General features: G+C 38.2%; 1 protein-coding gene across 1 annotated transcript in view; it reads left to right on the top strand.

Annotated features, from left to right (window-relative positions):
- Positions 1-26,991, top strand: part of LOC103477312 (stromal membrane-associated protein 1) — a 79,029-nt gene that overhangs the window by 24,795 nt on the left and 27,243 nt on the right. The window contains exons 5-7 of the mRNA XM_008430360.2: positions 2,711-2,773; positions 5,938-6,015; positions 25,174-25,234. Of these exons, the coding sequence (XP_008428582.1) occupies positions 2,711-2,773; positions 5,938-6,015; positions 25,174-25,234 (202 nt within the window). The remainder of the gene's footprint in view (positions 1-2,710; positions 2,774-5,937; positions 6,016-25,173; positions 25,235-26,991) is intronic.

Here is a 26,991-nt window from a genome sequence, read left to right as displayed (position 1 = left end):
ATTTAAAAATGTATTTTTTAAAAAGTTCATAAAATGTATTACCTCAGATGATAAGCACATTTGTAACCTGTAATGTTCAATTACATGAAATTCTAGGACTGGATCTATTTCATTACATGTTTACTTACCTGAAATATGTTAACTACAACAAATATTTACTTAAAGTGTGATCTATTTCATAAAATGTACGTCATCTTTATTGTTTAATTATTTAATTATTTAAAGATGGGCTCTTTCATCTGGTTTGTGTCATGATGTGGTGTGGTGGTGGACACAAACGCAGCAGGCAGTGGATGTACTTTATGAAGATGTTATTTTTAATAAACTAAACAAAACTAAATCCAAAATCCAGGGAAAACAAGGAAATCCAAACCACAATGAAACAGGAGACACGAGGGATAACAAAGGTAACCACTAGCAACGCGGTGAAGATCTAAACAAAGAAAAAATCTAACTAGAATTACTAAAGGAGATATATATATATGTGTGTGATCATTTGTGTACACATATACACACACTTGAACATGGAAGAACAACTGAACCTAGGGTGATAAAATTAAGAAATAAACATTGCTAGAAACACTGCAGCAAGGCTGAAATAAGAAATGACTAGAAGGATAAAATACAATTAAACTATAGTCATTAAAGAAGGCTTGAGATGGACCCAGACAAACGATGACAGAACCTTAACTAAAGAATTAACCTAACTAGAAACACTATAAAGGACTGAAAATAAGGAAAACAATAATATAATTCTAACTACACTAAATACCTCAAATAATATCAAAAGGACCATGAAGGGCTAAAACGGGTGTCCAAAGTCTGTCCTCTAGCTCCGGCATCCTGCATGTTGTAGTTCTCTCCCTGGTGGTAGCAACAACCTTTTCAGCTTGTCAATGTTCCTCAGGCCGTCTAACGAGCCATCATTTGATCCAAGTGCGTTAAACCAGGGAGAGAACTAAAACATGCAGGATGCCGGGCCTCCAGGACCCACTTTGGGCACCACTGGGCTAAACTAAAGTGAACTAAAACATGAATACAGACACAAAAAGACCGTTTTAAAACCACCATAAATAAGAAAAAAACTAAATGTGTAAGGTAAAAACATTTTGAATTGCAATATGGTTATAGGAGAATAGCATTTATTTCTGTCTAAATGATGATGAAACACTAATTACTTGTTAACTAATATTCTCCCTTATAAATTAGTAAACCAAGTATAGGTGGATAAACTGTTAAACTCGCCAGATGTTCTGTGTTTTTGTTTATAGACGAACCCTGGAGGTTTTCCTGTGTTTGTTTGAAGAACTCGTGCCGTCTGGTTGCTTTTCCTTCTTTCTTCTCTTTCTGAAGCTGAGTTTTTATTGGTCGCTTTCCATTTTTATCAAACACAGAACAATTGTCAACATGAGGCAATACTTAATTTCTAACAAAGACAGACATAGTTACAGGTATGAAGCAACTTTCAGATTTAATTTCCAATTTTTGAAGCAGCATAAATAATTTAAAAGTCTGAGACCTACGTCACTGATTGTTCTCAGGAAATCTAACCCATTTCCACCATCTTTTTTTTATTTTTTATAGTAAAGTTCAGATTCCAGTCTCGGTGTGAATGTTTCCATTTTGTGGGTTTCCTCCATCAGATCCAACCAGTCCTGTAACATCAGTGGATCAGGTTGAAGCCACTTTCGAGTGACCAATTTTTTTGGCTGCATTACTGAAGATATTTAATAAGTATTTGTCACTCATCTTCAATGCCTCAAAAACGTCTCCGAGCAATAATAACATGGCGGATTGTTGGAGTTTAAGACCCAAAATCGACTTTTCTAGATCATCCATGATTTTTGTGCAGGACCAAAACGTGGGTACGATTTGCCTCTGTGTCCTTGCAAGCTGTGGTCTGTGTGCACCCCCTACTGGCCCATGTGGTACTGCATGTAAACGTACGTTTATTTGCTGTGATGTGAGCTCAAAGTGCAACGCTACAGTTAGCTTACCAAACGATTGTGTTTAAAAATAACAACGGGTAAATGGCCTAAGACGGGGTCACTAAAAAGAAAACCTGGAAATACTAGTTTCTCAGAGCGAGTTGCAAAACATGTTTTTGAACATTATAATGATGCTGCAGACATGCAGATCTCTGTGGCCGTGCTGAAAGCGATATAATGTTGGCGAGGTGGTGAACAGAGCTGCGCCCCACGCTGACTAACTGCATTTTAACATAAAATAAAATAATTTACTTTAGGTGTTAAGGGTTAGGGTTGAGAGGTGAACAGCGCTGCGCCCCACGCTGACTAACTGCATTTTAACATTAACATTTCGTGGGAATATTTCTGGTCTGAAAGTGTTTGTTAAATGGGGTAAATGATCCTCGGCCTGAGAATCGCTGATCTAAAAAAGCTTTTTTCTGCTTTTAAACTCTGTTATGACTTCAGAAATCTGCTGCTTGGTGAAACAACCAGAACAAAGGTCCAGCCATGCTCAGTCTTTCCCAGAGGTCAGCGGCGGCTAATAAAGCCTCCGTAACTTTTAGGACTCAAGACTCACTACTGTGTACAAGAAGCAAATCCTCCTTTACTCCTAATTAACTCTCTGCTCCACTTTTCTCTTCTCACCATGCCCTTTGCCATGCTCGTCTAAATCTTCTGTCCTTTTTTCTTTTTCTTTTTCTCGTCTTCATGTCTAACAGCCGATTCTCTGTCTTTCGCAGAAAGCTGAAGCGGCTGCTCCTTCCACCTCGCCGTCCTCCCAGGCTGACAAGACCAGATCAGAGGTTTGGGTTTCTTCTTTATCCTGCAAAAAAGTTTATCTCTCCTTGCTGTGTTGCAGCTTTAGACTAAGAGGAGGGTTAGAGTTCAACTCTTGTCCCTCTTACCCCGACTACTAAAATATTGTTTCATAAGTTTTATGTGAATTGTGTTTAGTCCATAAGTTGTTTCATATATCAGTTGTGCTGATAGTTAGTTTCACGAATTCCTGATTCCATTCTTACTTTTTGAAGTCTGCTGATGCTTTTATTTAGTCATATTCACATGGTCCGTTTTCCTGGGTTCTGCTGGCTAAATAGACAGAAACTGATTGAAAACGGCAGCGTTCAGGTGTTAGTCAACATTATTTGTGAAGGAGTAAACGCCGCTGCAGTTTTCTGTTTTATTAGAGGCGATCAGACAGGAGCATAATGGCCTTCTAATGCTGCACAAACAAATTGGGTAATGCTAGCATCATTAGCTCCCAGCTAATGGAGTCAGAGACCTGCAGCGGGGCAGAGAGGTTTGGAGATAATATGTTCAAACTCTCTAATAGATGTTTACAAAACCGTGACAACGCCTGTCAGTTCAGATCATTAATCAGTCAACACAAAATTACGTTTTTAAATGATAATTTTCTTTTTTTGGTGGAAAATTCTTTCCAGTTTTGTAGAAATCATCTCAATTCAATTCAAATGACTTTTATTTAAACAAGGATACAAAAAGCAAAATTTAAAAACTGAATTTTGTATTAATTAGGATTATCTGTAATAGTTAAAGATATAATATTTGATTTATTTTTGTTTGTTTTTATCAAAGCAGATCTCTTGTAAATTAAATATTGCATTTCAATTAGACAACATGCATAAATAAAGATAAAAATAAAAATAAAATCCAATATTTGTTTATTCTGAAGCATTAAATTGAGACAAAAAAAAACAGATGTAGAAAAAAATTAGCAAAGAGACAAATACATTTTAAATTTCATCACATATTTTATAAATTGTTTTTATTAAAAGGTTTAGGTACAAAAAGCATAATTTAAGGTTATTTACAACACAAGTATAATCTTTTTTATTTTTGTGTCATATTTTGTTTTGTCTTAACATTTCTCTTTTGTAAACCAGATCTTTGATCTCAGTGAAACAAAGATAAAATTAAAATGATATTAAATATGAACAATTTAAAAGCAGAATAAATCTCTCAGAGGAACAAATACTTTTTATAGCACATTAGCTGCTTAATTGCTATAATTTTTCCTGCTTCTTGTTTATATCTGAGAAAAATAGTCAAGAGTTTAAAAATTTAAGCAATAAAGTCGTCAGACATTTTCACATTGTGAGCATTTTCCTCATTTTCTGGTTTAAATTCTATTATTTCAAGATGAAAAATTGCAGCAGCTGCTGCAGTGAAAGCAGATTCCCTTGTCTGGTTTGATTCCCATCCTCTTAAATATTGATCCAAACATACCTCTGTTCATCAGGATCCCAGCAGAAATATCAGCCTCTCCACATAAATAAATACCAGCAACTAAGCAGCAAGTGGAGAGCAGAGGCATCTGAGAGTTATTGTCGCTATAATGACAAGATGATAGGCTACGCTCGCTAAACTGCAGCCTTTCTGGCAACCATTACCTAAACCCTGCAGCCTCTTTGCACATAACGCAGCACACAGAAGCATTAACCTGAAAAAGTGCGTCAGCTTTGTCCTGCTGGATGATGTCTGCGTGTTAAATCTGCACACTGAGTGAACTAATATCACATTAGGGATGCACGTTTACTTCTAGATGTGACGTACAGCAAACCTTTGTGATGCTGTAGCTTCAGCCTATATGGCCTTATAATGGACATTAGAAGAAAACTGCCTTCATTTTGCTTTCCTGGGTAATTAAATTGCATGTTAATTATGATCGGAGTCGAATTGATGGTGTTATTTTTACACCAAATATTGATCATAAGATGTGTTTTTTTTTAATTATCTTATGTGGCTTGTTGAAGTGTAATTAAATAAATAATCTGAATTCTTAAACCCTTTATGTACGGTGCTAATGTCTCTTGAACTTTTTTTATTTTATTTTTTTTACATTTTGTCATGTTATACTATTCAATGTCTTTTTGTATAATCACTTTTAAAATGTAAATACAATGCATGCTTTAAAAGGTTGTTTTACTCTCCATAATGTAACAACAACGCTGGACAAAAGTGTTATTTTTAGAGGAATGAAAACATTAAACTCCCTTTTATATATATATTTTTTAATGTAGCTAATCCTTTTGATTTTATTATCTAAAGTGTTATAATTGGACATTTTTAAATAATTTAATATGCTACGTTCCTAATGTTATATTAAGTGTGTGTAATTGTTTTAACAGTGACTGGAGTAAAAAGTGCTTTTATGATTTAGACCAAAGTTAAAAGTAGCTGTTGCCACGGCAACGGCTAATGGGGATCCAGATAAACAACCACAAACTTTAATTGAAATTTGTGTGATATATAAACATAGAGTGTAATTTCAGACTGAATTTAATATTACAGCCTAAGAATAACTATATAAAAAAACATTAACTAATAATCTGAGAAGTGCGGCATGCATTTTTATTCACCACCACTCAGGCTCTGCACACACAGGAATGTTTTTTTTCTAAAACAGGAAAGTTTGCAACCTTTTGTGTTCCATTTCCACACGTTTTGTTTTCAGGGGAAACAAAATGGATTCCAGACTGAAAATGTTACCTTTTTGTAAAAATGCTGAAACGTTAGCTTGACTTTTAGCCTGACCTATGACCCCAAATATGTCATATATATCAACAATGGCAGATTTAATATTCTTGTTTGCAGAACTGCACTAAACGTTCCACAGCAGCTGCTCACATTTTGTTCTTGTGTGTTTATAAATTACCACTAACCTCACATGGAGGCTTTATGTCCCATACTCCTTGTTTAGCGCCACCTGCAGGCCTGGAGGTGTAAAAGTAGCGTTTTGAGCCATTCAAGGTACTAAGGGTTGTACTACCTGCAATAAAATTGAAAATTCAAGGTAGAAAACGTAAAATTTTAATATTTCCAATATACATTTCTTTTTTTTTTTTTTTAGATTTGGAATCTTAAATCTCAAGTTACGTTTTCCCATCTTAACTTTTGACTTCTTTTCTGATTTTCTGGGGAGTAATATTTTCTTTCTCGACTGCAGAAGGAGCGTGACAAGAAGAAAGAGGAGAAGAAGAAAGAAAAGGATGCTGACAAAGTGGAAAGACACAGCAACTCTAAGGTACAAATAGCATAAAACTTCAGCAATAAAACTGAACAACTGGGACAAAAATTCAGTCGCTATTATCCAAAAGTGTGTCAGTTTAACCAGGCATTACCAAAAACAAAGATGAAGTTGGAAACACCAAGCTAAACATTGTCAGTTTTAGTTAAAATTCTGATTTAAATGCTTAAAACATACTTTTTTGTGGTTATTATGCTGCATGGCAGCAGCTACATTTCAGCTTTTGGGCATATAACTCAGCTGAATGATGTCACGTGATTTCTAGAAACATTTTCCATCAAATAACAAATATGAAAGATATTAAACTCTGATATTAAACCTTCATAAATCTGTACGAGAAAAATAACACAGGTTGTGGCTGTACTCCCTCTGTCAACATTAGAGGAGAAAAGATGATTTGTTTGTTTATTTCCTGCAGTGACACCACTGACTCACAAACACGATGGCTATTATGTGAAGAGGCAAATATAAACATCGCAATTTTACAAATTCCCCAATCTGAACAGCCACTGTGTAGAAATAAACATTTCCTGACGCTCTCGCCTGCTGATAAATCAACATTCCAGGCAATGTCCACTATGTCTAGTTAGCCTAGCTAAGAGGGAATGTAGCATCCATAGTATCCATTAGATGTTAATCAGACTCACTTGATTAATTAATAATCAGTAAGTGTGGCCGCCAATAGAAAAGCAAGTCTGGGTCATATAAGTGTGTTTTAACACAATGACAAAGTAGAAAGACTTCAGCAATAAATAAGAAGCATATTAGCATATATTAAAGTTTAGTGGCAGTAGTTAGAAAAGCACCGATTACCACTAATCTCACATGGAGGCTTTTTGTCCCATACTCCTTGTTTAGTGCCACCTGCAGGCCTGGAGGTGTAAAAGTAGCGTTTTGGGCCATTCAAAAAGTAGTAAGGATTATGAGATGTATGAAAGCGCTGAAGAGAAAAGCTACTTTTTTCTAAAAAGAGTGGCAGCATAAGTTAACCACAAGAGTTCTGGGCCATCTGTTTTACTGGACAGGATAGCGCCTATTAGCCGCTATAGCTAGTGATGCACAAACGAAACAATTCCAAAGTCGAATGAACGGGAATCTGTCACAAAAAAGTTAATTTCTTATCAGATTTCTATACAACGTGACTTAGCTGAGAAAATCGATACCTGTGTTCTCTCTAGATATAAGTCTATACAGTTTGGTTTCTGTCAAGATACAAGAAAGGAATTAATTTCTCTTTTATACTGGACAGCTAATTTAATTTTACAAACTTGTCACTGTAGGAGACATTAGTGTTTTTTTAATATCTTGTGTAACTCTTATGAATATTTTTGATGCTCTGCGAAGAAACAAGGCAATTAGTCCAGTTTTTGTCATTTATTGAAGTTACAGAAGTTACAGCAGATGCAGCGTGTCACAACAAGGAGAAAATAACGCCACACACACCTAGGTTGCCATGGCAACCGACTGACAACAGCTCCACTAGGCGGCAGAGCAGAAATTACATTCAAGTCTTATCAGGAGCATCCACAAAGAAAGAACCAAAGAACGGAACATAAAAACCACAACACATAACAATCAGTCTGTTACAGTTTCAGGTTTTCAGGCTTTATTTATAATTTGTAATTATTAATAAGTGATCGTCTGAACACTAGCGGTTGGTGATTAGCTAATTTATGCACCTTCTCTACTGATGATCTGTAAGAGAGTTGTTGTGTGGGGTTTTACGCCTAACATATTAGCATGGCTATCTTAATTTAGCTCTGTCAACATTTTTAACACAAATCCATGTCAGGATTTTTTACCATAACCTTCCTGAACTTAGTGCTAATTATGAAATCTGGCCTCCGAGCGACACAAAGAGGAGTACGCTCTCAGTTGGCAGAGATTTAGCTTCATACATATTGCAGCAGTAAACTAGAATGAAGCAAAAAGAGCTGCTGTCTGTGATGCATTATGAATTGATGTGTGACAAGAGGAAGGCCAACCTGGTTCCTCATGGGGAAGTCCTCATCAACATTCATGTTGCTCACAGATGCTTTTTTGCATCAGTCAAGCACAGTGGCATAAAAATCCCAACATATTGACCTCGGTTTGCTTCAAACAGGCCTCTGACGCGATAAATGTTGTTTTTGTCCTGTTAGCTTCACAAGTACAGACATTGCTGCTGGTATTTATTTCTAGCTACGTTTAGCTTGTTTCTTGCATCAGACCAGCACTGGCAAAAGACGCCCCAATGTTTTGACAGAAAACAGGTGTAAAGGTAAGCGAAAGTCAACCATCAATGTCACTGGATGGAAAGAAGTGACAACAAAATGAAATCTAAGCTCCTCTCTGTTTTCTTTTAATTGACTGCTCGTTAGTACTGGCTACAGCTGCTATGTAGAGGGATTGTACGTATGTGTATAATCAGAGTGCGATCAGGGCAGTGAAAGTAGGTATTTTTGGGTCATGGCTGGTAAATTCAGAGCATTTCCATGACCTGTGAAGCGAAGAGGGATTAGTTTTGCTCCCAGCAGTATGACTTTCCGTGTGTGTGTGTGCGTTTCTTTTTATTCTGTAGGGAACTAGAATATGGGCTATATGCAACCGTGCCAACTGTCATAAAAACCTGATATTTCTGTGATTTGTTTCCACTCTTCACACAGATCAATCTTTGTTTCTTGTTTATCTATAGCTGTGTTTCCATTTACCATACAAGTATTCTACTTAGAAAGTAAATTCACCCAATGGAAAAATGACAATTTTAAAAAAAACTAGTTTTTTGATGCGCATTTATGCAAACATACATCTTTGAAAAACATTAGTAGAGCCTCCTGCACAGCCAACAAGAGTGCAGCAAGAGGTTTCTGGGTGGTAAGTCAACAACAAAATAATTGTTTTCTCCAGCAGCCATTGTACAACCAACTGACCAAATGTGCTGGAATTCTGCTTGGGTTGCTAGGTAACTGGCTGGGCTTCACTGGGGTTGCTAGGTGACTGGCTGGGCTCCGCTGGGGTTGCTAGGTGACTGGCTGGGATTCATTTGGGTTGCTAGGTGAGGGGCTGGGCTTCGTTTGGGTTGCTAGGTGAGAGGGAGTGCCTTCTGATTTGTGACGCTACATTCTGAAAATTATTTCAGAAACCTGCAGAATTTTCTACAAATAAAAAACCTCGCTAGGGCTTTTGTTAACGCTCTTAGAATCATCTGAGAACCAAATAGAAACACCAAAATGTGCATAATATTTCCCCTTTAGCTAACTACAGTTACTTCATGACTTGATTCCATGTAAGGCCAGGTCAGCTAGCACAGCTAATCTCTGCTTTGTGTATTTATCAGGTTGCCTTTGTTTGATATTAATGTTAGTTTCACGATCTGAAACGTTCAAGTGTGACAAAATCTCAAGCACAAAGACGGTAAGAGGACAAGCGGTTCTTGGTGTGCTGGCAGCGATATGCGTTGTTGTTCGCCTGCCCTTCATCCCTCTCCTCCTTATCAGCTGTTCTCCCTCCGCTGAAGAGCCCCCGTATCAAGGAGACATTTGAGGACATTCCCCGTGTGTGTTGGATTGTGTGTGTCAGTGCAGAGGAGAGACGGAGAAGGAGAGACTTGTTAGTCCAAGTGCATGCTGACGTGCTGAAAGCTGTTTAATCTTTGGTGCAGCGGGGAACATGCTGACAGCCAGGCTTTTCTCTTTCCCCCTCGTTTTTTCTTCTTGGAGTGTGAGATTTCTGCTCTTCCTGCCCCTGAAGCAAAGACCTTCTGTACTATTGAGACACGACGCGATCTTGCATCAGAACGTGTACATGAGATGAAGTACACACAAAAAGACGGTTTTCATATTCAAGAGGGGCGAACCATAACTTCCTCCAAACATCACATTTTGGAAATGTAATGTTATTGATTAAAACAGTATTTCTCAAACTTTTTCAGGACTGCTTACCACTTCTAACACTCATAGACCACCTAACTTCAAATTGCCTCTGCAAATAACACAACACCTTACTATAAACAACCTGAAACAAAAAGATTAGTCTGTGAGCTCATTGCTTTTGTTCCTCCTAATGTGAAGAGTGGCGGCGTTTTGTAAATGCGACTGGCCACAATAAAACTATGAACAAGCCGAATAGAGTTATTTGTATGATAGAAAACACATGGATATCAAAAACTTTCTCTGTGTTGTGTGCACTAAGCATGATAAAAGAAATAGACTTGAGTTGCATTGGCAAAAATATTTTCTTTCAGCCAGTAGATAGTCCAACATGAATAATTTTATTTTAGATATTAAAATGCAGTTAGTCAGCGTGGGGCGCAGCGCTGCTCGCCGCCTCATCATCACAGTCATATCGCATTCAGCACAGCCGCAGATCTAGATCTGCATGCCTGTAGTAATGGTGTCAAAAACAAAAGTTCAGCAACTCAGCCGGAGAAACTTTCCACGGGGATCTTCACTTTAGTGACCCGGCCATTTATCCATTATTATCCTGTAGTAAGCTAACTATAGCGTCACACTTTGAGCTCATCTCATGCACTACCTTACTAAAGTAAGTATCTGTGATGTTTTGATGAGGGTTAAATAAATCATGACATTTTGAGGAATATAGCTGTCCTGTTTAAGAAGATAGTGCTTTTTTCTTAAGTCAGTTCAGGCCCTTTTAATGACTCTTCTTATTTTGCTGTTATGGCAGCAGTGTCATATTTACCTTAATCTTGTATTGGAGCTCATCTGTCATCACTCGATAAGGTTGTACAGCTGAAGGTGAGCAAACAGATCGAGGAAAATGAAGTAAAACATTCATTATGTAACACAGAGTTGGTTACATAGTAGTAATGATTGATAATGCGAGCTGTGTATTTATATCATATTTTCATTATAACGAATGGATTTTTCTTAACAGAGGGTTTTATGGAGTTCAGTGTTACAGAATATAACAATTTGTTACTGGTTCAGTGCTGCTATGCTAAATATGAGAAATTAGATTGTTCTAGTTAATCGAAAACCAAAGATAAAAATGAAACGTGGCCTATTATGCTTCCTTAAACAGTTAAGGATAGGCCTGTCGGCAGTACAGAACATTTTTTGCCCCAAATTATTCTACGTAATGAGATTTTAGTGTGGTCAGTTCTGCCTAATTTGTACTCCTTTCAGAGTCACTTTAAATTCAATAATTATGCAAATTTACATATTTGAAAAGCAGAAGCACAACCAACAAGAATGCGGCACGTGGTTTCTGGTTGATAAGTCAGCAGCAAAGCACTTTTCTCTTTTCCAGCAGCCATTATACGGCGCATGAAGCAGTAAAACCAGCTGACTGAACATGCTGGAGCTCAGATTGGGTTGCTAGGTGACGGGTGCAATTCCGCTGTGGTTGCTAGGTAACGGCACAGTGCCCGTCGACTCAATAATTGGGAGGTTTTTGAATTGGCTCATTTTCCAGACACCAAAGAAGATTAACTTATTGGCAAAAAATGGCTGGGTGTTTTTAAAAGCAGTAGAAACACAAGTGGAAGTATGAAAATGTGCAAATAGTGAATTTTGCTTATGAGCAACAGGAAGCCTTTGTTTGCACCTTGTCTTTACTGCAGCTGATGAAAACCTTAATTGAAGTTTGTGTTGCGTAGTTGGGAAAATGTGTTCTTCAAGATCTTGACGCCTTCATGTTTTTAATGCGTTTCTGCTCCAGACCCCTGATTCAGATGGTTGAATTAGCTGCTCTGCACTCCACTGAGTTCTGCAGCAGCATGCTAATGAGCCGTTCATTGAAATCAGATGTGCTCAAGCAGGGAGACAACTAAAATCGACAACTAAAATCGACACAATATTGGACCCTGAGGACCAGGACTGCCCAGCTCTGTTGAAGAGCGTGTGTGATGCTATCTGCTACACCGAGCAGCTTGTGCAGCGTTTTTCTGTCCTGTATTATCTCTACAAGCTTCAGATGAGTCAGCACATAATTTGGTTTGTTCATTTCTTGGCTGAGTTTAGGCAGGGCATCAATATTCATCCTGAATCAAACACATGCAGACGTCTTTGAGCTTTTATGACAACACCAAGCATTAAGATTTGACTCTACAACTAGTGTTGTGGTTTCTAAATCAATTAAAAAAAAAAAAAAAAAAAGGTAAACTCTGACATCTGTCTCAGTTCAGTTGATGTGAACTCTGGAGCAGTTTGAATTTATATGTGAATGCCAAACATACTGGAGGCCGCTCCAAAAGCAGGAAGCAGATGATAGCGCAGGGCATTCTGGGTAAATACAACCAATACAAACTCAACAGTCTAGCGCCAGTGGCACAAATATCTGAGGATCGTTTGCCAAAGAAAAAAAGAAATCCCACAACCGCTAAAATCTGACCCCACTTCATCTTTGTTTTACATTTCACAAAGAAGGAAGTTGCGCTCAGTGTTTTCTTCAGAGGTTTTTGTGTCGTTTCCTTCAGTGGTTCTTGGTGCAGCGCCACCACAGGTGAGTTAGGAAACAGGTTTTTCAAAGGGTTTTATCTGAAAATGTAACAAATGTTGAGATTTTTTCCCAAAATCAAACCAAATCTACTGGATTGCTGTGTGAAAACACCGAAATACAACTGCAACTTTTCATCTGCTGCAACTTGTTAAAAAGAGACAAATTTTTGTCTTTAACAAAGTAGTTTAATTGCAATATTGTGACTAAAGTGCCAGTTCAAACAGGTTTCGTTCCCACACCCACAGTAAAGTATTACCATTCAGTAAGACTAACCTCGATTGACCCGCAGTCAGAAGCAAAAACCTTCTGGTTCAGATTTCCTTTCCTGAAGCTGAAATGAGTTCATTTTCCTCCTTTTAGTAATTCATGTGGCGTTTTTCTTTACTCGATAGCATAGCGTCTTGATCGTTGACCTCCACCAGTCACTCAAGCATCTTTTCACTGAACTCCTTCATATTGAATAGCATGTAGATGGATAAATGTCTATAGATACTTGTATAAATGTACGTAGATGTATAAACAGAGATAGGTTATGCATATAGGTGGAAATTAACCAGTACCACTGACTTTTCAACTCTGTCTTCTTTTATTAGACGTGCAGCAGATATGAAATACACTCTTCATTCAATCCTACAGTAAGAAAATCCACATGGTAGGATTTTATACAAGTAGGCTCTGAAAGTAGAATATCAAGTGGTTGTCTTTCTTCTCTCTCTGCTGTTCTGTGAACTATTTTTATCCAGCTAGATTGGGACTGCCAGAGCTCACCTTTGTGTCTTTCTCCTTACTTCCAATCCAGTGCCTCCAGCCAATAATTAAACTGCAGCACTGATTGGAAGCTGGCATCTTGGAGGATGTGTTTGCACTCAAGGCTTCAAAAAGATTGGGTACAAAGGAAATGCACGATTTATTCACCTGCGCTTGGCTTTCAGGTGATCTTATTCTTAATTACAAGGAGGGATTGGACTTCTAGAGGTCTATATTTTTCACACTGAATGAGGTTATATGTGGGAAATCGTGATAAAATGACCAATATTCTCCTCTTATGTCCTTTTTTAATGTTAAAACCTGCTTTTATTTAGCCCGCAATGAACAAAAAGGTACATTAATGGCAAAGTATTGGGTGCACTCGATCAATAAGCTGTTAACCCTCTTTGCTTGTTTGGAGTTGTTGTAATTATAGCTAAAAGCCCAATGTTGGATCTGTACACCAGTCAGCACTTTCTGATCACCCACCTAATGTTGAAGTGGCCCCTTCATTGCTATTATGGCTCCCATCGCTGCACAGAACATAAAAAAATGAAAAGATTAGGAGCTGCTCAGGGATCTGCCGGTCCAGACGTTAGCCTGTAGAAACAGTTTGATGGTAACCAGGATTTAGAAACGGCCTCAGATCTAAAAATATGTCAAGAGCTCTACAATAAATTAATCTTTTAATGGCATCGTATTATTTCGCACCCCCTGAATCACATTATAAAAGACACAAAATGAAACCTGGAGATATGGGTACACAGTAAAAATGCCAGTGTTGAATTAACACCCAAAAGTGTCTATATGTGTCCAAGTCGGCGGGTGTTAAATTCAACAATACAGAGTCCCATTAACATTACAAAGGTGTTAGTGTTAAAATATATTAAAAGTAACACCAGTGTAGTGTTAATCACAAAACATAATGTGGTGTTAAAAAATGTAATTAATTGACCCACAAGGTGCCAATATCAATCAAATCCAGTGGAAAATATTCACAACAACACACAGAAATGGAAAGTTAAACTTTTCTTAAACCCATTTCAGTATTATAGACAAATGTTAATTTAACAAAAACATGGGTGTCAATCTTTTAACACTTTCAAAGGTGTTACTTTAACACCTGCTGACTTGGACCACATATAGACACTTTTGGGTGTTAATTCAACACTGGCATTTTTACTGTGTATGAATAAGTTAGTCAGCTTCACAGCAAATGGAAAAATAACGCAGAAAAACTGCTAAATAACAACTCTTTTAGACCAAAACTTGCACCAGAGCACCCAGTTACAACTTTTTCTAAGCAGTTGGAATGCTTTAGAAAAGTCAGCCTATGGTTTCCTAGAGAACCAGGAAGTCAGGCCACTTTATTTAAGTCTGATTTATTTAGACTTGATTTCAGAGTTATTTAATCGAGTGAAATAACCTTGACAACGATGGGAAATCTCTACTGAGACGCTGAGTATTCCCCCCTTATATTTTTACAAAAACACTCCTTGATTTTCAGGGGGAGACTCTTATTATCTCTCCAGTTGTTTTCATTCTCTCCTCACCTTCATTCATCTCCATATCTCCTTCATTTGTCCCCACTGCTGTCTCCCTCCGCTTCCCTTCTCCTAACTCTCTGTGCGTCTGTGGCAAACACTGAATTACTGTCACCCAGTAAGACGGCTGCTGCATGTTGTCTTTGTCTACCAACCCATGAATAAATAATCAAAAACAACAAGCGGCTGCTTTCCTGCATGGACGATGGTGTCACTCGTGGTGGTTCCTAATGGAAGCTGAACACTGCAAAAACACAAAATCTTACCAGGCATTTTTGGTCTAGTTTCTAGTGCAAATATCATCGTACACTTATATAAGAGAAACTAACTTATCGTCATACATTTTTCAGCCATATCGTTCAGTCCTTGGTACTCTCTCACCTCTCTCTCGCCCTGTTTCCTCTCACAAGCAGTTTGTGGCAGCTGTTGGCAAATTTTGGTATTCCAGAGAAAGTACCAGAGTCAGTTGGTTGTTCTCCATAGTTGAATACATTTTTTGAAAAATGGTATCTTCTGTTGAGTATCCATTACCCAATCAATTACATATACATAGTCACAGTTCAATATTTTGGTCTTTTTGAGTTCTGCACCTAAAAACGAACCAAAACATTAAAAAATAAACCTAAAACTACTACTACACAGCTTTAGAAAAATGTAAGAGCCCACTTAAAATGATTAGTTTTTCTGATCTTACTCTTTGTAGGTTTATGTTTGAGTAAAATGAACTTTTATTCTATGAACTACTGACAACATCTCTCAGAAATTCCAAGCAAAAATGCAGCATTTATTTGCAGAAAATAAGAAATAGGAAAAATAACAAAGAAGATGCAAGTTCATATCAGATAAGTTCATATTCATTTAGAAACAACAACACTAATGTTTTAACTCGGGAAGAGTTCAGAAATCAATATTTGGGGGAATAACCAGGAGGTTTTCAATGGGGTTCAGTGCAGTGGCAGCTTATTTTATTCCTGAGCTGTATTTAATAAAAACTAAGCTAAAATTTTATAATATTTAACTAATAATTAATTAAAACTACCAAATATACCCTAAAACTAACCGAAATTGACAAATAAAAAGTAAAAATTAAATAAAACTGACCTAAACCTCCTACAACCCTACTCTGTTCGTTGAGACTCATGAGATTGGGTGCGACTGAAGAACACAAACATCAAGCAGCAGCAGGACGAGGAATTACTGAGGCTAGAAAAATATCCACGGTCGATTGGAGTTAGTTTGAGCGGAGGGTGTGAAGGACAGCCAAAGAAGCAGCGCTGTGTAGCTGACAGTCCCACACCTTCTCACACACACACACACACACACAMACACACACACACACACACACACACACACACACACACACACACACACTCTTCATGCACCACGGATGTGCAGTCAAGGGATCAATAGTGCAGCAATGAAGAAGCTGGTGCATAAGGCGGATTTGCTCTAGTGGAGGAAAGAGTCCAGTTTGCAGTTTAGCCAGGAAATACACATACACCAAAGATGGAGGTGGGGATGAATGCACGCACTGACCCAAATTTAATTCAGATATGCACAAACACCTGCACAGAGCGCATCACTTCTGCTGAGATTGAGCACCGCTCTTTTTTTGTGCTGCATTTTTGGCATAATTCCAGACACATAATTCTAACTCAACTGTTTTAACTCCTACAGTTTTCCCTTTTCAATTGTGTTTAAGCATGTAGCTAAAAATAACCAGCCAGTTTTATGTGACTGAGTCATGATGTGGCTGTTTTTATTCTACTTTTCTACTCATAAGCAGTCTGTGGTTTACTCAGTAGTTGGTCCGCCTACAGTGAGCAAACGTTACTTCAAGCTAAAAAGCAAACAAGCTAATAAGGTCCAATCTTGGTAATTGCTAATTGAATAGTGTCAGAGGTTTGGTGGGTGGAAGTGGTGAGGAGAAACGCTGAGACCCAGGTATGGTGAAGATGGAGAATTTAATGATAGCTCGACAGTCCAAAACAAGCAGGCGACACGGCAGAGCGGAAAACACAAAGGCTCAGCACCGGTAGCAACTGACTCAAAACAAAAAACTGACACGATGATATAAGGCCGGCACAGGACTTCACAGCTCAACTGTGCCGGCAGACTAAGACACTGACAACGACGTTATACGACTGATGTATGATCCGACGAGGAACACAGACAACAGGTGAGACTAAATACACTGGGAGGGTAATTACAGGAACGAGACAAAGCTGGGATCAATCAACGGGGAGGACAGGACAGAGACTCACAGGGAAACAGGACTAAACACAGAAAATCTCAAACTATACTGAACAACACAGATCATAACAAATAGAACAGTATGTGAGCATTTTTGTCCTTCTGAGCCTTTGTTTACAAAACTAAATAAAATAAAGTTTTCTGCTGATTTTACATTTTTCCTCCCATTAAACTCCTCCAGACTGAATCGTCTCTTGATGTGCTGCCAACTTCTTTCTTTCTGAATAGACGCTCTAGATTTGTATTTATGATGGCTGTTAAAGTCACTCGCTCAGTGAAACCAGAAAAGCATTCATAAAGAACCATAAATCCAATTACTTTATCCAAAAATATTGTTATTTTGAGCTTTGTGGCAACAATGTGAGCATCAATCCGGCTCCTTCACGGCTCAAATCAGCTTTAGACTGCGAGTTTGATCTCAGCGTTGCCCAGAACACGTCACGGATGCACAAATGCTCATACAGCTTTGATTTCTTCTGTTAAAAACTCGAGGGGGAAAGTGTGCGACTGAAAGAGTAGGAGGAGGAAAGAGAAGAAAAATCCAGCTGTGTGTGTCCCTTGAATTTGAAAATATTCTTGGATTTTCTGCTCCAACACAGGTGGGCATTAAATTTAACCAGCTAATCCTGAACCCGAGGCGGGCTGTCACTCTCACAACCGCAGCCTAAACAAGATTCGTAACGCTCAGAATGCTCTGCTGCTTAGTGACAAATAAGATTCACCTCTAAAAACACCTGCTTTAAATTGGAGTGTGTGTGAGTTTTTGTGTTTGTTGACGGGGTTTTATTTGATTAGCTACTCTTCCCCTGAACACCGCCTTCACGCTTCAGGCGTCAGACCGCAGCGTGACCTTCCACCGACACCCAACTGTGTGTGTTTGGGGTGTTTGTGTCCCTGTGGATGCTTGCCTTTCGAGCCTCTGCGCGTGTTTAGGAACCAGTTTGTGTTGGCAAGAATTACTGGACTATGTTTGCTGCCTTTGAAGGAAATGCAGATTTAATTTGTGAGGGAATTTAAAGTGTTTTATCAGAAAAATGAAGGAAACATAACCTGTTAATATTTTGGTAGAAAGTGAGCCATTTCAAATTTCCCCCTGTTGTTAAATCACATTCGACGGCCGCTGCGCCACTACCTAGCAACCCCAGCCGAGCCCAGCCCTGTTGCCTAGCAGCCCAAGCGGAACTCTAGCATCTTTGGTCAGCTGATTTTACCCGCTGTACGCACAGTACAATGGCTGCTGGAAAAGACGACTGTTTTGTTGTTGATTTTACAATCCAGAAACCACTTGCTGCATTTTTTTAGGTTGTGCAGGAGACTCCACTTCTGCTGTTCAAAGATGTACGGTTGTATAACTGAGCACCATTTTGCAGCCATTTTTATGTACGAGTGTAAACGTTGAGTTGATCAGCAATATCTTATATCGATTTGAAGTGACCGGAGTCCCTAAAACGGCTCATACACAGAACTGAGCAGACCAAAATCTCATTATCTAAGAATGATTTTGTGTTTAACCCTAAGTTTCAAATCTCCGCCTGGATATTTTTACTTATTTTAATTGTATGAAGTTCTTTAAATGGCCTGTGAGTAAATATTTTTGCCCATTTCTCCATAACCGGAGCAGTTATTCACAACATGCAGGCTATTAAAAGAGTGTTTCATCAGATTAAATTGAAGTAAAACATGCTCCCTGCAGCGGCGAGAGTGTAATTACCGTAATAACCCAATACTGGAAAGCGCAACGTCTCCTCTTTCAGAAACTGTTGGAATTTTTCAGATAGCGCAAAAAATATCCTAGCGTTACGGTACCGCAAAGCTAGCTTGTAAAAATGTGTCTTGGGTGACACATTTCAGCTGATAAGAGACATGGCTACGGTAAATTGCTAAGATATGATGAAATAACATTTGCTGGTTTATGAAAGCCAATAATTTCTCCACATGTCAGGTTTGTAAATGTTTGCTAGTTCTAACAGCAGCATTTTGAATGAATTGCATCTTCCTTCCCTCCTCCTGTTTGGTCCTGACAATTGAATTTTTACAGTATATTTTATAAATGGAGCTAGATTATCCCCTACTTATTGGTTTTACCATAATCAAGGAGATTAAAATGTCATATGTTCTGCTCTTTAACTAGAAAGAAACCTCAAGAAATGTTACTATGATATCGAGTAATTTTCTTAGTTTGAACCATTAGCATTGGGACAACTCTACAAAGTATTCAATTAACTACCAGACATTCCCATTTATTTATCTTTTTCAGTGTATTATCCAGTACATTATGAGCCGCTGTGTGAAACAGCGTTGACATGCATGAGTATCTTCTTTACCTGCGTATGCCGGCGTGGTTGCAGTTCACTGATGGCACGACGTGAGTCACGTGGATGGAAAAGGGACGAAGAATTGCTTACGTGTAAAATCTACCCTGTGTGACAAAAGCTTTTAGATTGTGCAGATGTGTCTGTGTGTGTCACCAGCTGAGTGACGGATCTTGTTGAGTGATGGAGAACAGCAGCAGTGCAGCTAACTGGGGTGTAACACACACGCGCGCGCACACACACACACACACACACACACACACACACACACACACACACACACACACACACACACCTCTGGATATAGACAGCTGTGTGCATTGGTAATGCCATTTCAGCTCACTTCTCTTCACTTCCATCTCCTGCTTTTGGTCAGATGCCCGTTCTCGTCTCCTGTCATTTTTTCCTCCGCCATCTTTTCCAATCTTACCGTCCGCCCCTCTACATTTATGCACTTTTATCTTCTGCTGATAGTGTTTACTCCTCACTCTTTCTTCCCCACAGATTTTCCTCTCACAGAGAGGAGAAACAAGCTGCTCTTTCAATAGGAGGGAGAATATCAGCCAGGTGCTTCTAATCAATCTACTCGAATACATTTGATTAACTAATCATTGTCACCGTGACCGCCTCTGTAAACCAGGAGCATTGATGTGTCTGCAAACACAATACTGAGATGGAACGACACCAGCAAAGGCCCTGGAGAAGCAACTGTGCCTGGCGATCAATATGGGAAGTGTTAAAAGCCTATTTCCAAACAATTTAAAGTTCATCATTCTGCATTAACGACAAGTGGGGAACGTTTAGGACAGCTGCCAATCCTCGAAGGAGTGAATGTCCCAGCAAATTCAGCTCAGTGTCAGACTCTGCAAATACCCCTGGGCTCAATTTCAGCCTCAGTTTATGACACGACAGTAAAAACATTTAAAGTGTTTGGCTTGTTCTGAAAGAGCAGCAAAGTTTCATAATGCACAGAACCATGTCGCTAGAAAAACCAATGCAAAAATAATTATCTCACACCAGTCGCTAAGCATGTGACCTTGTTTTCCGTCATGAGACAGACGATGAAATAATCTATATCAGTGGTCTCCAACCTTTTTATTACCGCGGACCGGTCAAGACTTGGAAATTTTGCTGCGGCCCGGTGTGGGGAAGGGGGGACAGACAGTCAGATAAGGCTTCTGCATGTTGGTGTTCCCGTTAAATTCTAAATATACCCAATTGGGGTCGTCTTGGCCTTTTTATCGCAGCCTGTGGGATTTTCCCTGACTGGGAACGAGAATACGACCTGCCGAATGTGACAGGTAGCCAATCAGAAAGCGCTGTGACGTCAGAACAGAGGGGAATCTCAAACAGCTGACATATCGCGCAACTGAGTCCGGTGGATATCGGAGATGATATGTGGAAATGTTTATTATTATATGTAAAGGTCATTATTAAACGTTTATGTTTATTCAGTTAAAAATGTTAACTATGAAAAAACATATTCACCTCCAAATCATAGTGCAGCAAATAGAGCGGCTGCTCCCGTCGTCTTTTACCCACCACCTTTTCTTTTTATTACATCTTTTATCTCTTAAAATGACTCCACAAACTATCACTATTGTTTCTAAATAGTCATCCGTGTTTGGTTATTCTAAATTCCCGCTATGTTGGGGGTTTTACTGGATTATCCTTTGGAATCGGGATTTTTGTGACTGGAATCGATTCGTGTTGCTCCTGCCTTGGACACACGAACCGATCGAACTTGTTGGACTTTTATCAGCTCTGTGGTCACAGAGGTTTGGAGAATCGGCCGACAATTCTTAAATCTTGCCGTCTAAACCAGACTTAAGACTCACAAGCTCTACTCATCTCCTCTCAACCACTGCCCAAACGCTCTCTGACTCTGGTCGCTATGGTAACATTTACATATCCTTTCAAAGATACAAAAGCGCCACAAAAACGAACATTTTACTTTCATGAAAATTTTAACTCACGATAATGACTAACGGGAACCCTGAGGTTGTTTCTCTGCAACGAGACGGTTCCATCTGGGAGTGATGAGAGACAATAACACCCGAAGTGTTGCTTATATCCACAGCCTGCTTGGTCTCTACGTGGCGAAGCAGCTTGAAGCTTCATTGCCTCATTAGCAGCMGGTCGCCGCAWGTTACGCAGAGCGGCTTGTAATGTGGGACTCACCTACCGGTCCGGGATAAATCCATGCTCCTGTCTCTTCTCTGGGCCTTTTCCCTTTTGCAAAGAAACCTTCCAAAGGCATCTGATCGGTTTCTTACTCATTTTGCTGGTTGTGGGCTCAGTGTTGGCGGCAAGTAACCGAGAGAATCCGGTTAAAGGATTTACAAAATAAAAGATCCTCCAGACTCAAATAATACATAAAACGGAAATATTTAATTATTTCTTGCGCGGCCCGGTACCAATTGGTCCACGGACCGGCACCAGTCCATGGACCGGGAGTTGGGGACCACTGATCTATATGACATAATATTCTAGAGCACGTGTGTCAAATAGAAGGCCCGTGGGCCAAATCTGGCCCGCCGTAGCTTTTTATGTGGCCCTCTAGATTCTAGACTAAACATTAAGTGTGCTTAAATAATTTTTTGTCAGTCAAATCAATGCAGTTTTTATCTCTTTAGTGCTAAATTACATCAGTCAGTCCCTCCAGTTTCTTGAGAATTATTGTGGAAATTCACTACAATTATGTTAATATAATTAACATAATTATAACATAATATAATTGAGAATTTATTGCAAATTTTTCTCAAAAATTGTTAAAAGGTTTAACAGCTGCCTCAACCTGAATTGCAACAGTGTCATTCTTATAGCATTTATGTAATTTGGTAAAGTAGCCTTTCACAGAGTTTTAAATGGTTATTTTTGTAGTTGTTTTGCTGTCATTTAACATTAATAATGAGAAACCAATGTTACAAAAATAATCAAAGATATAAACTGGATCCAAAAAGCCCAAATCCCCCTGGCAGCTACCACATCTGATGAACACAAAGGCAAGAACTGATGATTTTATGAAAAGAGCTAGATGAGATTTAAAAGAAGGTTGTGAATTTGGCATTTAGCTTTTGCATGCAAAATTTATCAGGTGAACAAAACTGGCTGACATCTCATCAGCAAAACAGCACAGAGAACAAGCTGGCAGAGGCTTGACATTAAGCTTTTATGAATTCTGCACAGCGAAGCAACAGGTTGAGTAAACTGAAGCTGGGAAAGAGAGAACACCTAAAATCCATTAAATCCATTATATTATGATAATCGATTTCCACAAATCTAGTTCTTACAATGTGGGAATTGTGTAATAAAGCGAACATTTACATTTGAGCTGTGAAAATGAAGAACTGCTAAAGACTTGACGCGATCTCTCCTTTTCTCTTTAAAGCTGCGCCATTATCTCTTGCTAGCAAATCCAATCAGATTTAGTGCTTTTTACTGTACGGTAATAAGAACATGAGCTGCTCATTAAAACTTTATGTTGGATAAATCCTGCTGCCAAAAAACTCCAAAAGAAAACGAAACAAGAATAAACAGCGCTGGAGCTCAATCTGTAAGATTTTGCGTTACTGTACCAATGCTAATGCTAATGCTACAGAATATTAGCCATGTGTAGTAGCTAATGTTTCTCATTCAATTGTGGTGAAGAGGAAACATGAGGCAGATTCAGAAAGAAATCTAATATTTAAAGCTCTTGAAAATACGCAGATGCAATCCAAAGAGGAAATGTATGGAGGACTGATCCTGCCAAAATCAACAATAAAAATATATCTAAATAAATGGCGTCATAAAGTGAGTATTGTGGCAAATATCACATCTACAAAAGAAAAAGGAACTTTCCTAGTGTATTTAAAAATACAGAATGATATAAAGTAATAATCATTTTCCAACCATTTAACTTTCCATTTTATTTCCAATTGTATTGTTTTGATTATGTTCTTATTTTATTTTTTTAAAAATTTCATATTCTGCACTCATTCAACAAATCTTTTATTTTTTTAAATAATTTATTTTTAAATTATTTACAAACGTTTGTGCTTCATTCCACCAACCTGCCAAAGGTAGGAAGTTATCATAATTGAACCCTAAACGCTGCGTCCTCTCTTAAATATTAGGCACCAGAAGGATGTTAGTTTTCCTCTGATTTTAAATATTGCCTTACATCTGTCAGCATCTTTTTTGAAAAACTGTGGACGGTTTGAGCTTTTCATCACAATGTCATTCAGGATTTTCTCTAATGAATTTTCTCCCTCTCATAGCGTCTGTGTGGGTTGTAGCACTGAAAGACAGCCTAATGTCAATTTTTGTAAACTGTAAATTAAATCGACAGCCGTAAAGGAGTCTGGGGTTTTTTCCCCAGCCTGCAGTATTACCAGATTTATTCAGCTTTTCTTACAAGATATTTCTGAATATAGATCCTATTCAGTTTATGCGCGGTTCTCACATTAGTCATTGGTCAAGGCTAAGGATTCACTTCCAACAATCGCATATTTTGCAATTCAACAAAGACGGCTGAAGCTTTTCTGTTCACTGAATAATTATACAAAGTAACCTTGAAACTTTTCAGTCTACATGAACTTTAAATTAAAGTCTATTCTTACAAATCCCCTTCCTCAGCTGAAGCTCTTCCTCCTTTTCTTTCTGCAAATGTAACATTTTCTGCATTGCTTTATCCGTTTCTGTGACCGCAGCACAAAACAAAAATTTACTGCTGAACACAAATGACCTTCCTGCTGCAGTTTGTGCTGCTGTTGTCGAAGCTTTGCTGCAGCGCTAACACACATCAACCCGCAGCCCCAGCATCCTTGATTAGGCATGGACACGGTAATTGTTTTCATTGCCTTGGATGGAAACGACATTGAAGCTAATATAGTCCATCGATCTTTTTGTTCGGAGGGAAATTGGGTTTGTTACCAACATTGTAGATCCCTCATGGACCGTGTGTTAACCCCTCTAAACTCTGCTGTTTCTCTTCATTCTTCACTGTCTTTTTTGTTGTTCTAACTTAACTCTCTTTTGCAGTTTGTCTTCCAGTTGGGCTCCCACTAGTGTTCAGTGTGGTGTTTATTTTTATGTGAGGCATTTATAAATGTAAACAGGAGTTAAAAGTAACATTTAGTGTAAAGTGTGTAAAAAAACTCGTTGTTTTTGGTATTCAAAACAGTTTTGGTCACAAATCTCAGCTTTATTTCCACAGGGTTTCCCCCAGTGTATCATAAGCCTGGCGGGCCACCAGGCCTTACTTATGCCCCCACCAGGCTTAGCATTGCTTATTTACTGAGTTAATTTTTTTAGTGTTGGCATTTTTAAGACTTTGTCGTTGGTGTTCACATGTTAACCTTCCAATCTACCAATAACACATAGTTATCAAGTGATATTTTCAAATTTCCTGTCAGCATTAAACATTTTTTAGCTCAAAAACACTGAATGACTGCCTTAGCAAACAACCACCAGGCTTAGCAGCACATGAAAACATGACATTTAAAATTACGATATTGCATCAGACCAATAAAAAAAATTATAATTTTTTATAATGGAAATGTGGAGTTAAAGAAAAGTATGTTTAATATCTACTTAAAAGTTTTTATTTTCAAAAGATACTTTAATTCTTACAAACTAGACTCATGAAGACGAATATTTTAATTTCTTGAACATGAATACATTTTGTTTGCCATTGCTGTAAATGTATTTTTTGTGATAATCTGGTGCTGTATTTAAAATAAAGTTAACTTGAAAGGTCACCGTAGTGTGACATAAACATCATCAGGTTCCTAATGATCATCCAATGAAAGTTTATGTGTGAAAATAAATGGTATTAATTTGTGTGTTTTGTTGTTTTTTGTGTGTGTTTGCAGTCGGAGTGCAGATCCAGCCCCAAGAAAAGCACAGAACCGGCCGTGGACCTGTTGGGCCTCGGTAAGACGCAACATTTTACCTTTAAAGTAGAGGCGACCAGGATAAGATATCGTAAGTTATCTAAAAAACATTCTAGATAACTGCATGGCACAGCTTTCATATTCAAATTATTGACCCCAAAGGGAAATTTTATTCATAGCGTCAAAAATATTCCTGTTTGATATAAGATTATTTGGGACGCCATATACATTAATAAGTGATTTATATCACTAAACTTCATTTAATTATTCATTTTTTAATTTACTGATATTTTTTGGGTGCTGAAATTTTTATTTTTTAACATTAACTGAAATGTATAGTGATTACAAATCAAAATTCTTATCAAGACATTTTTCATAATAAATTGCGAACAAATCAATAAAAGCCCACCCGTTTTTTGTTTTTTTTCTGTACTACAATAACTTTTATGCAGATTTAAATAACTGGCAAAATTAAAGAAAGTTTTGAAACATTCCAACAAATTGATAAAACCTTTTAGTTGTTTATTTGAGGAGGTCTGTTAGCAAGTCAAAAGCTGCACGTTTGTTTTCAAGAAATGGAGCCAATTAAACGTTTTAGCTGTGAAACGGTTCATGGGAAGCAAAGACACAGAAGAGGATGATAAATAACTCTGAATAAGGAAAGACCAGGAGTGAGTACTCCTGTCAGAACATTAATTGAGCAGCTCTCAGCTGCATCAACGGAAAGCAAATAAACACTCTACTGTTGCATCTTCAAACGGCTACAAGCCGACTTGACAAGCATTTCAGTGCATTTCCTGTGATCCCTGCACAGCCAGGCGTGGTGTGATGTTGTTCACACTCTGGTATTTTCACATATTGCGCATAATTGGACCTCTCCTCATGGCGCAGGAAGACTGAAATTTGCTGATCCTCCTCCTCGCTGGTTGCAAATTATTTCCTTTTACATGAATTCCTGCAGAGCTCCGAGTCCAGATTTGTTAAATGTTTAAATTTTCTGTAGTTTGCACAGACCAAAACACATTTTGCATTCGTAAAATGGTTCTTTGAAAGAATGTTGTGGTCTGTTAATATGCAAAAAGATGTGGTTGATCAGGAGAAAATTTAAAGGGTTGCTGAAGCTCAAGAGAGAAGTGCCCTCAACATTTATCAATGCCCTTGGTGAGGTTATATAAAGAACCTGAAAATAAAGAAATCTAAGCATAATTTCACTGGAAAAAAAATCTATTTCAGTCCATTTATTCGGTAGGGAAACAAATCCATACTGAGAAATATAACTATTTTTTATAAAATCACCAGTGCGACAGTAATGGACACTACTTTCATTTCCCATTAAATAAACATGACTGAAGCGCTACTTGAGTCATACTGTATGTTTTTACAGTTAGAGCCAGAAATATTTGGACAGTGACACAAGTTTTGTTATTTTAGCTGTTTACAAAAACATGTTCAGAAATACAATTATATATATAATATGGGCTGAAAGTGCACGCTCCCAGCTGCAGTATGAGAGTTTCCACATCCAAATCGGAGAAAGGGTTTAGGAATTATAGCTCTGTAATGCATAGCCTCCTCTTTTTCAAGGGACCAAAAGTAATTGAACAATGGACTCTAAGGGCTGCAATTAACTCAGAAGGCGTCTCCCTCGTTAACCTGTAATCAATTAAGTAGTTTAAAGGTCTGGGGTTGATTCCAGGTGTGTGGTTTTGCATTTGGAAGCTGTTGCTGTGACCAGACAACATGCGGTCAAAGGAACTCTCAATTGAGATGAAGCAGAACATCCTGAGGCTGAAAAAA

The sequence above is a fragment of the Poecilia reticulata genome, linkage group LG15 (assembly GCF_000633615.1).
Source record: "Poecilia reticulata strain Guanapo linkage group LG15, Guppy_female_1.0+MT, whole genome shotgun sequence".
Classification (NCBI taxonomy): domain Eukaryota; kingdom Metazoa; phylum Chordata; class Actinopteri; order Cyprinodontiformes; family Poeciliidae; genus Poecilia; species Poecilia reticulata.
Note: the sequence above shows the minus strand (reverse complement) of the source record. Positions and strands in the feature narration are given on the sequence as shown.